Here is an 11,938-nt window from a genome sequence, read left to right as displayed (position 1 = left end):
GCGACACATCATTTCAGCCCAAACAGTAAGTTCTCAAATATGGCATTCACACTCAGTGATTGACAGGTTGTTGGGCTGTAACTTTATAATATGCCTGTGCTTTCAGCAGTGAAGGACTAAACAGCTTTAATTGGCCTTCACAGCAGGTATGTTTACAGTCAAAGAGGCAGTCGACAGAAAAATAAAGCTTTGTGACCAAGATATTTATTCATATTGAATTGTTCTTAAAAACACTAAATCTAAATCTTATTTTGTATTATATACAAATGAGTGTAAAAGTCTCAAGTCATCACTTATTTTTCCCACGTTTTGTTGCTAAAAAGCCAAATACAAAAATAACTATGTGTTAATGTGTGTATTAATCAAAAAACATTTAAGATAGAGAAAAAATATTTGTTTTAAAGTTTTTTTTTTTCTGTCATCAAATCCGGACCTAAAAATTATTGCTGGCATCCAAAATCCTTCTGATTGGTCAGTCCATAGTAGATAACTTTGCAAAGAAACCTTTTGTCATCAATTCAAACCGACGATGACAACAATACCACAGTTTAACAGAACAATATTTACCATCATGAAGAGAACCCAGTTTTTAGCTGAAAACGTGATCTCTCAGATCCTGAATCAGATGTTAACAAGATTGCTCTTCAGGTTTTTTTAAACTTGACTTTAAGATATTGTTAAGATTTTACTATTCTCCCCCACTTATCTTATCTATCTATCTATCTATCTATCTATCTATCTATCTATCTATCTATCTATCTATCTATCTATCTATCTATCTATCTATCTATCTATCTATCTATCTATCTATCTATCTATCTATCTATCTATCAACACTAAAGGACTGATGTTGATTTTCTGTCTGTAGATATAATTTAGCTTTGTATGCCTTATTTCCTGTTTTATTTTGGAAGTCAAATTCTATTCTGCTCTGTGTTTCCTTTACTTCCTGGTTTTTTTTCTGTTTGTTCAGTTTATGTACGGCCTTGTTCATAGTTTGGTTTCATGGTTTGGTATTCTGAGTGATGCTTTTGTTGAGTTGTATTCTGCTTAGCTGTTGTGTCATTTTCTGGTTTCTGTTACTTCCCATTAAATTCCCTCAGTTGTTTTTTAGCATCAGGCTCAGCAGTAATTCATTTCACCTGTTTCCACTCTCAGTCACCAACTCCCTTTCGTTCACTCAGTGCTAAGTCCTCCTCGTACCATGTGGTTTGCTCAACTCTTTCCTGTTGGATGCATCTTCAGTTGATTTTATGTTTGGAATGTTGGAATTTGGAAACTGGTTTTCAGACTTTTGGTAAGTTTTAATTTCCATCATCAAACCCTCTTAATTTGCATCAACTCTGCTCTTGCCATATCTGCCTGTATTTTGGTCACCTCAGCAAGCCACACTGATGCTGTCGTGGTCAGAGAAAGAGGCCGGACTGATCATGAATACAATCTACCTGAAATCTGAACTGGGAAAGATCTTCAGAAAGCCAAAAGAACTACTGGTTACAACAAATTTGAAGGACTGCAGAAAAGTCTTGCTAATTGGAAGCTAACTGTGGGCACCTTAGGTTCCTTAAATAGTTATCAGTGGTAAAGCTCTGGACAGAAAGGATCTCCTGAAGGTGCATGAATCTGAAGAAACTTGCCACAGAAGGCACTGTTGTTAGATTACTGTTACAAAGAGAGTGCTCAATGTTTTCCATAATTGACTTGTATTTTGTGAACCATTTTGCTGGGATTAATTGCCTTGAAAGCCTTTCACAATAAAACCAATCGTTTTTACCAGCTTGTTTGGCTGTTTTAAGTGACTGGCTCTGATGCTTCTGCTCCACCAACAGATGATGGCAGAAGAAATTGCTCCTCCAACTACAGACTTGAAGATGACGGAACATCTCACCTCAAACGCTGAAGGACCTACAAGCTTACTCAAGAAATGCAGAGATATATCAGTTAAACCCCTATTGTTGACAGTGTCACTGTTGTGTCTCCAACGCATTCTGTTGGCCAGGTGAATAGACATTTACTTTTAAAGACTTGAATTCACTTTTGGTGTAGGAATGCATCCTAGTTATGCGTAGGCTGTTTGGAATTTCTCTATTTTGAGCTGCATTTGTTGGTACAAATTATGCTGTATGCCAGTAAGCAGAATTAGACCACTCTGTTGTTTTCCTTCACGTTACATTTCTCAGCAACATCCAGTTCTGCTTTAGTGGGCGTCCATGCTTTTGCCCCAGAGTGTGGTGACCTGCCCATAGCAGCAGGAGGAGCCATAGAGCAGTGGTGTAAGTAGCTGAGAGGACCCTGTTGGACAGAAACTTCACCCACTTTCAGAATAGACAAAATCTGTATTTTGTGCACAAACTACATATTTTCCACATCTACTCTACTTTCCTCCCCCATTATTTGTTCCGTGTTAACAAAAACAGAGTTCATGTAATATTTCATGTTTTGTAGCATTGATGCTTTTATCAGCGAGCTCTACTTCAGCAAAAGCACTGATGGACATTTTAGGACCCTTTCAGATGTCGTGTTACAGAGCCTATCTTACCTTGAGTACTTTTTTTTATCTTCACATCTATCCATCTTTATAAATCTCTCTCTCTCTCTCTCTCTCTCTGCGCTTTCTTTGAAGGAGGAGGAGAGAAAAGGAAGAAGAGGAGGAGGAGAAGGAGGAGGCCTGCGGGAAAAGTTTGGCTCAACTTGTGTGAAACTTTTCTCGGTCATTCAACACCGAAGCGCCGGAGAGGACAGCGCGCACTCCGCAGCGCGCAGCAGGCATCAAACCACACAGAGAGATGGATCGACTGCTTCTTCTTTTCCTACTGGCGCTTATCGACGCGCTGCTATGGCAGTGCTGCCGTGCCCAGCAGAGAGGTGAGTCACCAGTGACCGATAGCTGATCGATGCGCCAAGACGCGCCGCCGTTGTAAGAGTTGGTAAAGCAGAGTGACATCCAGAGCCGCTTGTCGTTCAGAAAGGTCCTAGTTCATGCCACCAAACTTCACCTTTACTTCGCAGTTTAAAAACAGACACAAAGTTGTCCACTGCTCTGTTTTGTTTTTCCCCCCTCCGTTTGCGTGTTTTTTAAATTGGCTCAGATGAAACTGGCGTCATCAATAAACACAAGCCCACATGTGAGAAAGACGCACACGCAGAGAGGTTTTGGCCTTCTGGTTTGCTCTGCGCTGGCGCGGGGGAAACAAAGCGGGTCAGAGATTATGGATGGATGGTGTTTCCAAAGCCATAAATTATGCTGAGTGCTCCGACTTTTCTACACCATGACCTTTTAAAGCCACTGCGCTGATATGAGGCAGAAAAAATGCCATTTGGGTGCTTTTGACAGCAGTTGACAAAACTATCAATCTTACTGTATCAGTGCTAGTTTAACTTTTTGGTAATGTGATTTACCCATTCCCAGTTGTGGTGTTTGTTAAATATTGGATTGTTAATTTTTTTTGGGTCATTGTGAGACAAAGTGGTCTTAATGATATCAGAAACTGGACTAAAATTGCCAAAAAATGCTGTGTCTATATGAGATTTATCTATTTAACTTTCATTTTTTAAATTGTGATTTTAATGTTTATATGTTGTTTTGCAGTATCTGATCAGGCTGTGGCTGCTAAAGGTTGTCCTTAAATGCACCATAAACTGGCACATTCAACTGGAGCATTTTTATTTTAAATACAGTGCTTTTTTGACACACTCATTTATGTGCCGTTGATGATGAAAATTAAGGGTTTGTTCTGAAGCTACTTGTACATTACCCTAACCCTAAAATAAATGCCTTTTATGGAAGTCTTAATTTAAAGAAACAAAGCAGATTAAGTGAAATAGCAGGTCCTGTGTCATGTATGAAGTATATGTGGTGCTTGTGATGACCTGTTATAGAGAATGTGTGCATTGGGCAAAATGATGTACAATTTTGTGCTGATATGTAAATTTTTTTGGTTTGTTTTTTTTCTTCTTCTCAACATCAGAGAATGAAAATGAAATGTGCTATACAGAGTTTGGGAAGACCCTTGAGTGAAATAATCAGAAAGCCAGACTTTCACGCCGCTTTGAGCATTCACCAGGTCTGTAGTAGTGAATCAGAGCATATGCAGAGAGTAGCCTGAGATTAAGTGTTGGTATTATATTATTCATAACAATAGATTTTAGTCCAATTCAGACAACTGCTTCAAGATTAGGTTCATGGCTCCATAGATGCAATAATAATGATATTATGTGTGAGTTTAAGGTTAGGGCAACAGCAAGAGGAATAAATATTGTATACATATAGACGCTGTATAAATGGTGTCTGCATATACACTTGCCTGTGGATTTTACTACCAGTATGACTAGGAATAATTTCAGTTGGTAATGAGAGTAAATATGAAAACTATATAACTGTATTTGCATAATAGCCAAGTTAACAGACATGTATTCCAAAAATATGTGATGTAGCCAAAAGGAAATAGATGGGCATTTGTTTACTTAAAAATTGATGGTGGTATAATAGAATTGTGTTGTTGGGCAGTTGGTATTTTTAGAGCAGTCATATGATTTAGAGCAGCAAATGGTGTGTGTGTGTGTGTGTGTGTGTGTTGGGGGGGCAGTTATTGTTTTTTTGTCTTGATTTGTAGCCTTTACTCAATGGCAGCAGCTTAGACGTCTTGGCATAAGTGGAGTCCTTCCTTAGTCCTTAATGGGCAATTCCTGTGACATTTGTCCATATTAATATTATCTTTGGGTCATACAAACTATTCAATTTTACTTGTACTGTACCAACACGTCATCTCAAGGCACTTTACAAAGTCAATTTAAATCAAATCATACAGACAGATTGGTCAAAAAGTTTCCTGTCTAAGGAAATCCAGCAGATTGCATCGAGTATTTGACGAGTAGCATTCACTCCACTCATATGTTTTGACTACAATCTAATAGTGGGTGAAAATGTGCTGAATTGACAACTGTAGAATCAGAAGAGAAGAAAGAGATCTTAAAAGAAGAAATAATAGGGATTCTCAACAGGATGTAAATGTAGTTTTTGTCGTCCCTGAGTTGATCATTACCCAAATGTAGAAAGAAGTAAACATCCCAACTTTATTTTTGTGTCTGCACAGAATCCCGATGACTGGTACGAATTATGAAATTTAGGAAACGCATACGTTGCATTTGAGTAAATCCGTACGACACGGGTATACATTTGCTTGCAAAGCTCTTTGTAAATTTTCTGTTGGACAGTTTGATGGTGTAGGGGCTGCAGATCAAATCACCAACCTTTAATTCAGATTAACTCCAGCTTTAAATATTTGGCTATAGGTCCAGATATTTCCAGTTTTGTCACTTATGAAATGTGCTTGCAGTAAAAATAGTCTCTTGGCACTGTCTTTTTAAAGCTAGCAATAGATATGATTACTGTCTGTTGTGATTTGAATGCATCTTTTTCTAAACAGCTGTTAGACCAATGGACGCATTTCTTACTCAAAACAAAAATGCTCAGAACTCAACAAACAGTTACCCACTATCAGGAGTTTCTTCAGTACACACTTCTGTGTGAAATAAAACCAAAAAAATTGTACAGTTGAAAAAACTAACAAGATAAATGAAATCCTAAAAGATTTTATTAAACTCCAATGACTAGGGAATGAGACTTAAATTGATTAATCTACTTGGGCAACAAATCATGCCTTGAAATGCACCAGAGAGAATGACTGCTTTTTTTTTTTATTTGCTGTGTGTGTATTTGTGGGTATTTGGGTCATGACATTGTCAACAATGAAAAATGAGCAACAAAGCCTGGTTTAAAATTAGATTGACAGCTGAGACACAGGGGAAAAAAGGCTAATAAACATAAAAAAATAGCTTGCCTAACAAAAGAAGTCAAATATTATTACAAGTACTGTTTTGTATTTCATAACACTTAAACATATTGACAAATGTAGCATATATAACTCTAATTTGACATTTTGTTTTAAACATGGAAACAAATTCTAATTGTGATCCTCAAGTGGTTTTTACCAATGAAGAATCAGACTGTTGTAGAAATTGGCTAATATTAAGTAGGATTTCTCTTTAGTTTTCAGAAAAGCTCGGAACAGTCTGGGTTCCACATGTATAAATGTCCATGTCAAATGGATTTGTGGGAGAAAACGTCAGACCACTGTCATGGTGCTGAGGTCTGTGTACAGAATAGACATCAAGAGGCACTTGGCCTCTTGAGTTGTCTTAAGGTTCAATAGGTTTTGTACCACTGGCATGTGTTAAACATCATTCTGAAACAGATTTTGTGAGCAATACTTTTTTCCCTAGTTGGTTAGGGTAGTAGTAGAAGAAGAAATATGTTTGTCTTTGTACATTGTACATTCCAATGAAATTTGTCTTCTGCAACCCATCCTTGAGGGAGCAGTGGGCAGCTATCACTGCATCCAGGGAGCAATCTGGGGCTATGGGTCTTGCTCAGGGACCCACAGTGGGAGTCTGCAGGGATCAAACTGGGTACTTGCAACCTTCTCAGAGTGCAAGCAACGCTGCTGTAACCACTAGGCCACCACTCCCCGGTAGTAGGGTGATAGTAGTAGTAGCTCAGTGCTATTTTTATGTGATTCCAAAAAAAGTAAAAAACAAAGCAACTGGACTCGTTTTCCGTAGTTGAAGACGTTTCGTTTCTTCTCCAGGAAGCTTTCTCAAAAAGTCAATCTGGTTCAATCTGCTGGCTTAATGACTTTAACAACCGTCCATTACTAAGGGGTGGACCTGTTTCTGTTGTATTTGCATGGTATCTAAGCCATTACAAGGCCTTTGTTTGGACAGTAGTATAAAGCTTGGTACTCCACATTACTCCAGACTTTTTGAATTGAGAAAGCTTCCTGGAGAGGAAGCGAAACGTCTTCAACTACGGAAAACAAGTCCAGTTGCTTTGTTTTTTACTTTTTTTGGAATGACCATGACCTGGATGACTGAGAATCTTCACCAGCATATTTTATGTGGGATTTTGAGTAGTATTTAATGTGTTCAGGTAGCAGATTATCAACTAAATGGTATAGATGTGTTTTTTTTTGTTTTTTATTTCAAATTCCTCGATGTTTTGCATCATAAAAGGGTCAGTAAAGTTCCCGTCAAGAAGAAAACCTCCCAGTCTAAATAAGATAACACACTAGTTATTAGCTTGACATATACTATGCCCATGCTACGCCCCTCCAAGCTACATGATGCAACACTCCTCACGCCCCCCCCCCCCCCGTTCTGCACAAACACCCACACATCAAACCGCTTCACTTTGTACCTTGGATAATAACCACTGCATCACGATGGGTCACAGCAGACCTACCATTCTATTGCATGGACAGGATGTTGACTACCAGCACCGATTGTATAGCTGTCTGGATTACGAGAGCTTGGTCTGCAGCTGTTCCAAAAAAAAAAAAAAACACTACTGTCTCTTACATGCAGGTGTATAATCTTAAGGCTGAGACACACCCGATACTAATTGGTGTTAGATCCATCAAAAAAATGGATCATATGAAGTCATGTATAACATGTGGCAAAGTATAACACGTCCCTGTTGGGGAAAGATGATTCAAAGTGCCGTTCAGAGCGTAGAGGTTCGGAGGCAAGTCCCGGCCTTAAGACTGCGGTTATTTCTAAAAAAAGGTGTAGTTTCTTTAACGTCAGCTCTAATTTGCGATTTCTAACGTCTCGGCTGCCCACCCTCCATCTCCAGCTGGGTTACATGTGTCCTCAGATCAGTCAATTTGGTCACTCAGTTGCCTCTTCAGCAGTTTGTCATGCAGCTCCTCCATTACAAACCAATTGTGATCTTCTGTATATCATTCAGGGTTCAGTTGCATGCAACCGTTATCGAACGTAAACATTTGGAAAACATTAGTGTAGTGCCAATTCTAAAGCTGTGCTTGAACTGTTTTGTATTTCTGGCAACAGTTGGCATTTAACCCATTCTTTTACATGTTCACAATGCTGGGTGGAAACATTTCATTGCTTGTGTGGACTCTGTAAGAACGCTGCAAAGCCCCAGACAAAATATTTTCCTTGTTGTCACCCCAAAGAGGAGATTGGTATTACTTTAGCATGTGGTTTTCACATACAAAGACCAGTGCCTTTGGAGTTTTAAAAAAACAACAACAATCTGATAAGGAGAGCCATGCACCAGTATAGTACTGAAGCTGGTTTGGCTTAAATCTCCCTGTGTAAAGGTCAGAAACAAAGTTGACCCAGAACAATATTGATTTTTAATTTTTGGCTGATTGAGTTTGAATTTGGCGCTGTTGTCTCTCTAAATTGATGAGAACAATGTATTGCTTGTTCTTTTTCTATTTATCTTCTTGAGAACATACCCTGTTTCTGTTTAACCCAGGAGTGCTCTGGACCTCCTGCGGAGGAAAGGGAGGGGGGCTGCCATCAGGATGGGAGCGTTTCTGCATATTTGTGTCTGTGTGTGTGTGGGAGAAGAGAGTGAGTTGAAGGCGGGAGAGGCCATCTGTGTTAGCAGCCTCATTACTAGGCGTGTCAACCAGGCATGCTCTCTGTCAGCGACAGACCTCAGACAGACACCAGGAGATAATCAGTGGAGGAAAAACAAGGGGGAGGATGGTCAGGTCTGAAAGAGAAAGGAAGGTGTGATGTTCAAGAGTTGTTAGACATTGGAGGAGACATTAATGACAGGGAGAGACTGGATGAAACGGGCTAGATGAAAGGTCCAAAGGTACTAAGATGAGGTTTTTAAGAGATGACATAGGGATAAGGGAAACTTGTAGTAGAATCAAACTGCAAGAGGCCAAAATAAAACAAATTAATTCCAAATGTTTCCTAGTATTAATTTAACCTGTTTTGTTGGCAGGTAAATGTGTATTTATTTGTGATGGTGAGTGTTTATGTAAATTTGCTGGTTTGCTTGTTGTGTTTTACTGTCAGAACCAGTCCTATCAACTTCAATGCCTGTGTCTGTGTAAAAAAAGGTTTCATAACCAGTGTGTCAGGAGGTTTCTGCAATCAAAGGCTGTCCAGTCGTGTCTCATAATCCTGTTCTTCAGTCTTATTGACTTTCTTATTGAGTTTACTGTTTCCTTTTACTGACTGTCTGTGGGTAGACTTGCTTCAACAGTCAATCTGACTTCTTATTCCATTGCCATGCGGTGGGAGGGCTTGGTTGGAAAATACTCAGGTCTATCAACACTTGAACTGGAGTAGTATTTGTTTTTGTTTGCTACTAGCATCTTGGCCTTTACGGTTGTCACCATTTTTGGTTGGTAGAAAATGAGAAATCGACATTTTGACAATCTATGTGACTTGCTCTTATTATCCACCTCTCACTGACGCCTGATTATGCGGTTTTAAAAGACAAAGAATCTGGATGGTTGGAAATGTTATTTCCATGTTAATGTTCATTATACTTGAATATAATCAAATGCAGAGTGACACTATGATTAGTTTTTTGTTCTATTACATGACTCACGTGGCAAAATTTACCTTTCTGTAGATAAAACATCCTCTTCTAGTATTTATAGGTTGCATATAATGTTATTGTAGTGTTGATTCCCACAGACTGGGCTGTGTGCGATTTGATGAGGGCTCAACACTAGTTGTGTAGGGAAGACGATGCAAACCCAGTTTAATTGTATTTCAAAAGAAATTAACACTTTTATAAGATGAAGTAATTCCAGTTTTTTTCTAAAACATGCTGTTCTAGTGCATATGAGAACAGCTAAGCTTGCTGAATGGCTATGTATGAAATAATCGAACTCATAGACCTTTTTAAACTTATTTGTGACTTTGCTGAAATTCATCTCAGACAGACAGACCGATCTTTGTCTAAATGCAGAATTTCTAATTCTGGATTCTCTTTTCTCCACCTTCATCTTAGTCATACACGATGAGTCCATTATATCAATTAAAGGAAGTGGAACTGAGGCACAGCTATTATTACTGTGATAAGATTGCTCTGTAACCTGTTTAACCCAATTATATAAATTGTAATTGCCAGCATTCTTCCCAGAGGTGAATAAGAATTACCAGTCAGGATATCTGGCTTAATGCAGAATTTGTATGTAGCATGTGGCAAGTTGCTACACAAACAAGGCTTACTGTTTGTGTATTTGTCCTTAGCTTTAACGCAACAACGATATTACATTGAATGACATTGTCTCAAAGACATTGAGCACATGAACCCCAACAGGTGTTTATATGTCTGGATATCAGATCCTTCTAACTGCTAAAATTAGCCTTGTGTTAATTTGAACTGATGCTACAAGTCTAATTGGAGAGGTAGTGGTCAGGAAGAAGCACATGATTGTAAAGAGTCAGTCGCTTTTGAAGGACTGCAGTTAATTATTTTCATTTTTGTCTGAATATTGGTCAAATTCAAAACTGATGTCACTGTACAAATAAAGTAATTCAGTTCTACTTGAGCTGCTTGATGTCTGTTTTCCACAGCTTTTAGGAAGAGAAATGTGCTCGCAGCATTACAGATCCCTCAGTGTACCTGCTCTGTGCGGATGAAGGACTTTTATAAAACCTTTGTCATCATTTATACCAGACCCACCTGCCATAGAGTTTAGCGCTGGGGTCATCGACCACAGCACATGGGTACAGTCAAAGACCCAGTCACAGTTAGCGAAATTAAGCTTCTCATGTTTGTGATGGTAGGGCAGAAAAGGCTTCTCACTGGCTGCTTCCCACAGAACTTGTTGGCATGTGGATAGTGGGATTTGGGGCCCCCAACATGTCACTCTTTTCTGCAGCTCTATATCAGGCAGCTTTAGAGATTTGTTTACCTCTTTGACCACCCTGCTCCCCTTGCATTGTTCCAAAGTAGAATTGAGTGACTGTGCTGCCGTTTCTGTCACAGTTCCAGTTGCATTAAACATTTTAGAAATGGTTCTGACTGTAGATATTGGCAAGTTTAAGTTTCTTGTTGACATTTTCTGACTTATTAGTGTCAACATACATCTGCCGTTTGTAAGTTTTGTCAATGGGCCTCCATGTGAAATCATATTTAGAAGCTTAATTTAATACCTTTTGGTTAACATTTTTTGGTTTAGTTAAAACACTTTAACAGAGTCAAGTTTTGGGAATTTTGGACTACCAACATAAAAATTGGTAATCAAAAACTTTAGCTGCTCCTTGCTAGATTTTTTTTTTTTTTTTTTTTTACATTGATTTGCTAAATTTAGTTCAGTTCTTTCTCAAATGAGTTTGAGTTTACCAGATCAAAGTATTCTAATGTAATTATCCTTGAATCAATACAGCCTTTTATATGCCTAACATGTAACACGAATATGAATGTAGAAATGGAGGTTTAACTTGTCATGCATCAGCTGTTTGATAATTTACAGGACTTGTTTTTTTGTTTTGTTTTTTACCTTAGGTGCTAAGACTATAAAATGTTTGCTTTGGTGTTTTGGAAATTTGAGTTTTGCTTCTATCACTATGTGCCAATTGGTTAGCTTTTTTTGCAATACCATTGTGTTATGACTTTTGGTCTTCTCCATGAAACTCTTCTTTCTCTTAAAAGGAAAATATTTTCTTAGATAAAATCCAAGTCTGTGCGTGTGTGTGCGCTTCTGCCTGTGTGTGTCCTGACTGTTTTGTTGTCAGAACAGCATTGATAATGCTGAGGAGAAAATCAATAGTTAATTCTACCTGGGACACAATAGCTGCTCTGCCCAGATCCATTCCACGATGGGCTTAGACACAGAGAGAAACAGGGCACGAGTTGATGAATTGGTAAGTGTGTGTGTGTGTGTGTGTGTGTGTGTGTGTGTGTGTGTGTGTGTGTGTGTGTGTGTGTGTGCCAAAAAAAAGTTAAATATGAATTTGCTGGGAAAATTAGTAAACTCAAAAATGTAATGAGATTTTTGGTTAAGGTGTAACATCTAGATAGGTTTGATTAAATTTCATAGTGAGGATGCTTATTGCTTATAAATTATCCCGTGTTTGTAAAAAGCTGATA

At 38.5% G+C, this 11,938-nt stretch overlaps 1 protein-coding gene across 1 annotated transcript in view; it reads left to right on the top strand.

The window, feature by feature from the left end:
• Positions 1-1,144: 1,144 nt before the first annotated feature.
• lama2 (laminin, alpha 2) overlaps positions 1,145-11,938 on the top strand; it is a 224,905-nt gene continuing 214,111 nt past the window's right edge. The window contains exons 1-3 of the mRNA XM_036147259.1: positions 1,145-1,297; positions 1,830-1,999; positions 2,624-2,865. Coding sequence (XP_036003152.1) covers positions 2,787-2,865 — 79 coding nt within the window. The 5' untranslated portion in view covers positions 1,145-1,297; positions 1,830-1,999; positions 2,624-2,786. The remainder of the gene's footprint in view (positions 1,298-1,829; positions 2,000-2,623; positions 2,866-11,938) is intronic.

The sequence above is a fragment of the Fundulus heteroclitus genome, chromosome 15 (assembly GCF_011125445.2).
Source record: "Fundulus heteroclitus isolate FHET01 chromosome 15, MU-UCD_Fhet_4.1, whole genome shotgun sequence".
Taxonomy (NCBI): Eukaryota; Metazoa; Chordata; class Actinopteri; order Cyprinodontiformes; family Fundulidae; genus Fundulus; species Fundulus heteroclitus.
This window is presented reverse-complemented; position numbering and strand designations above follow the sequence as displayed.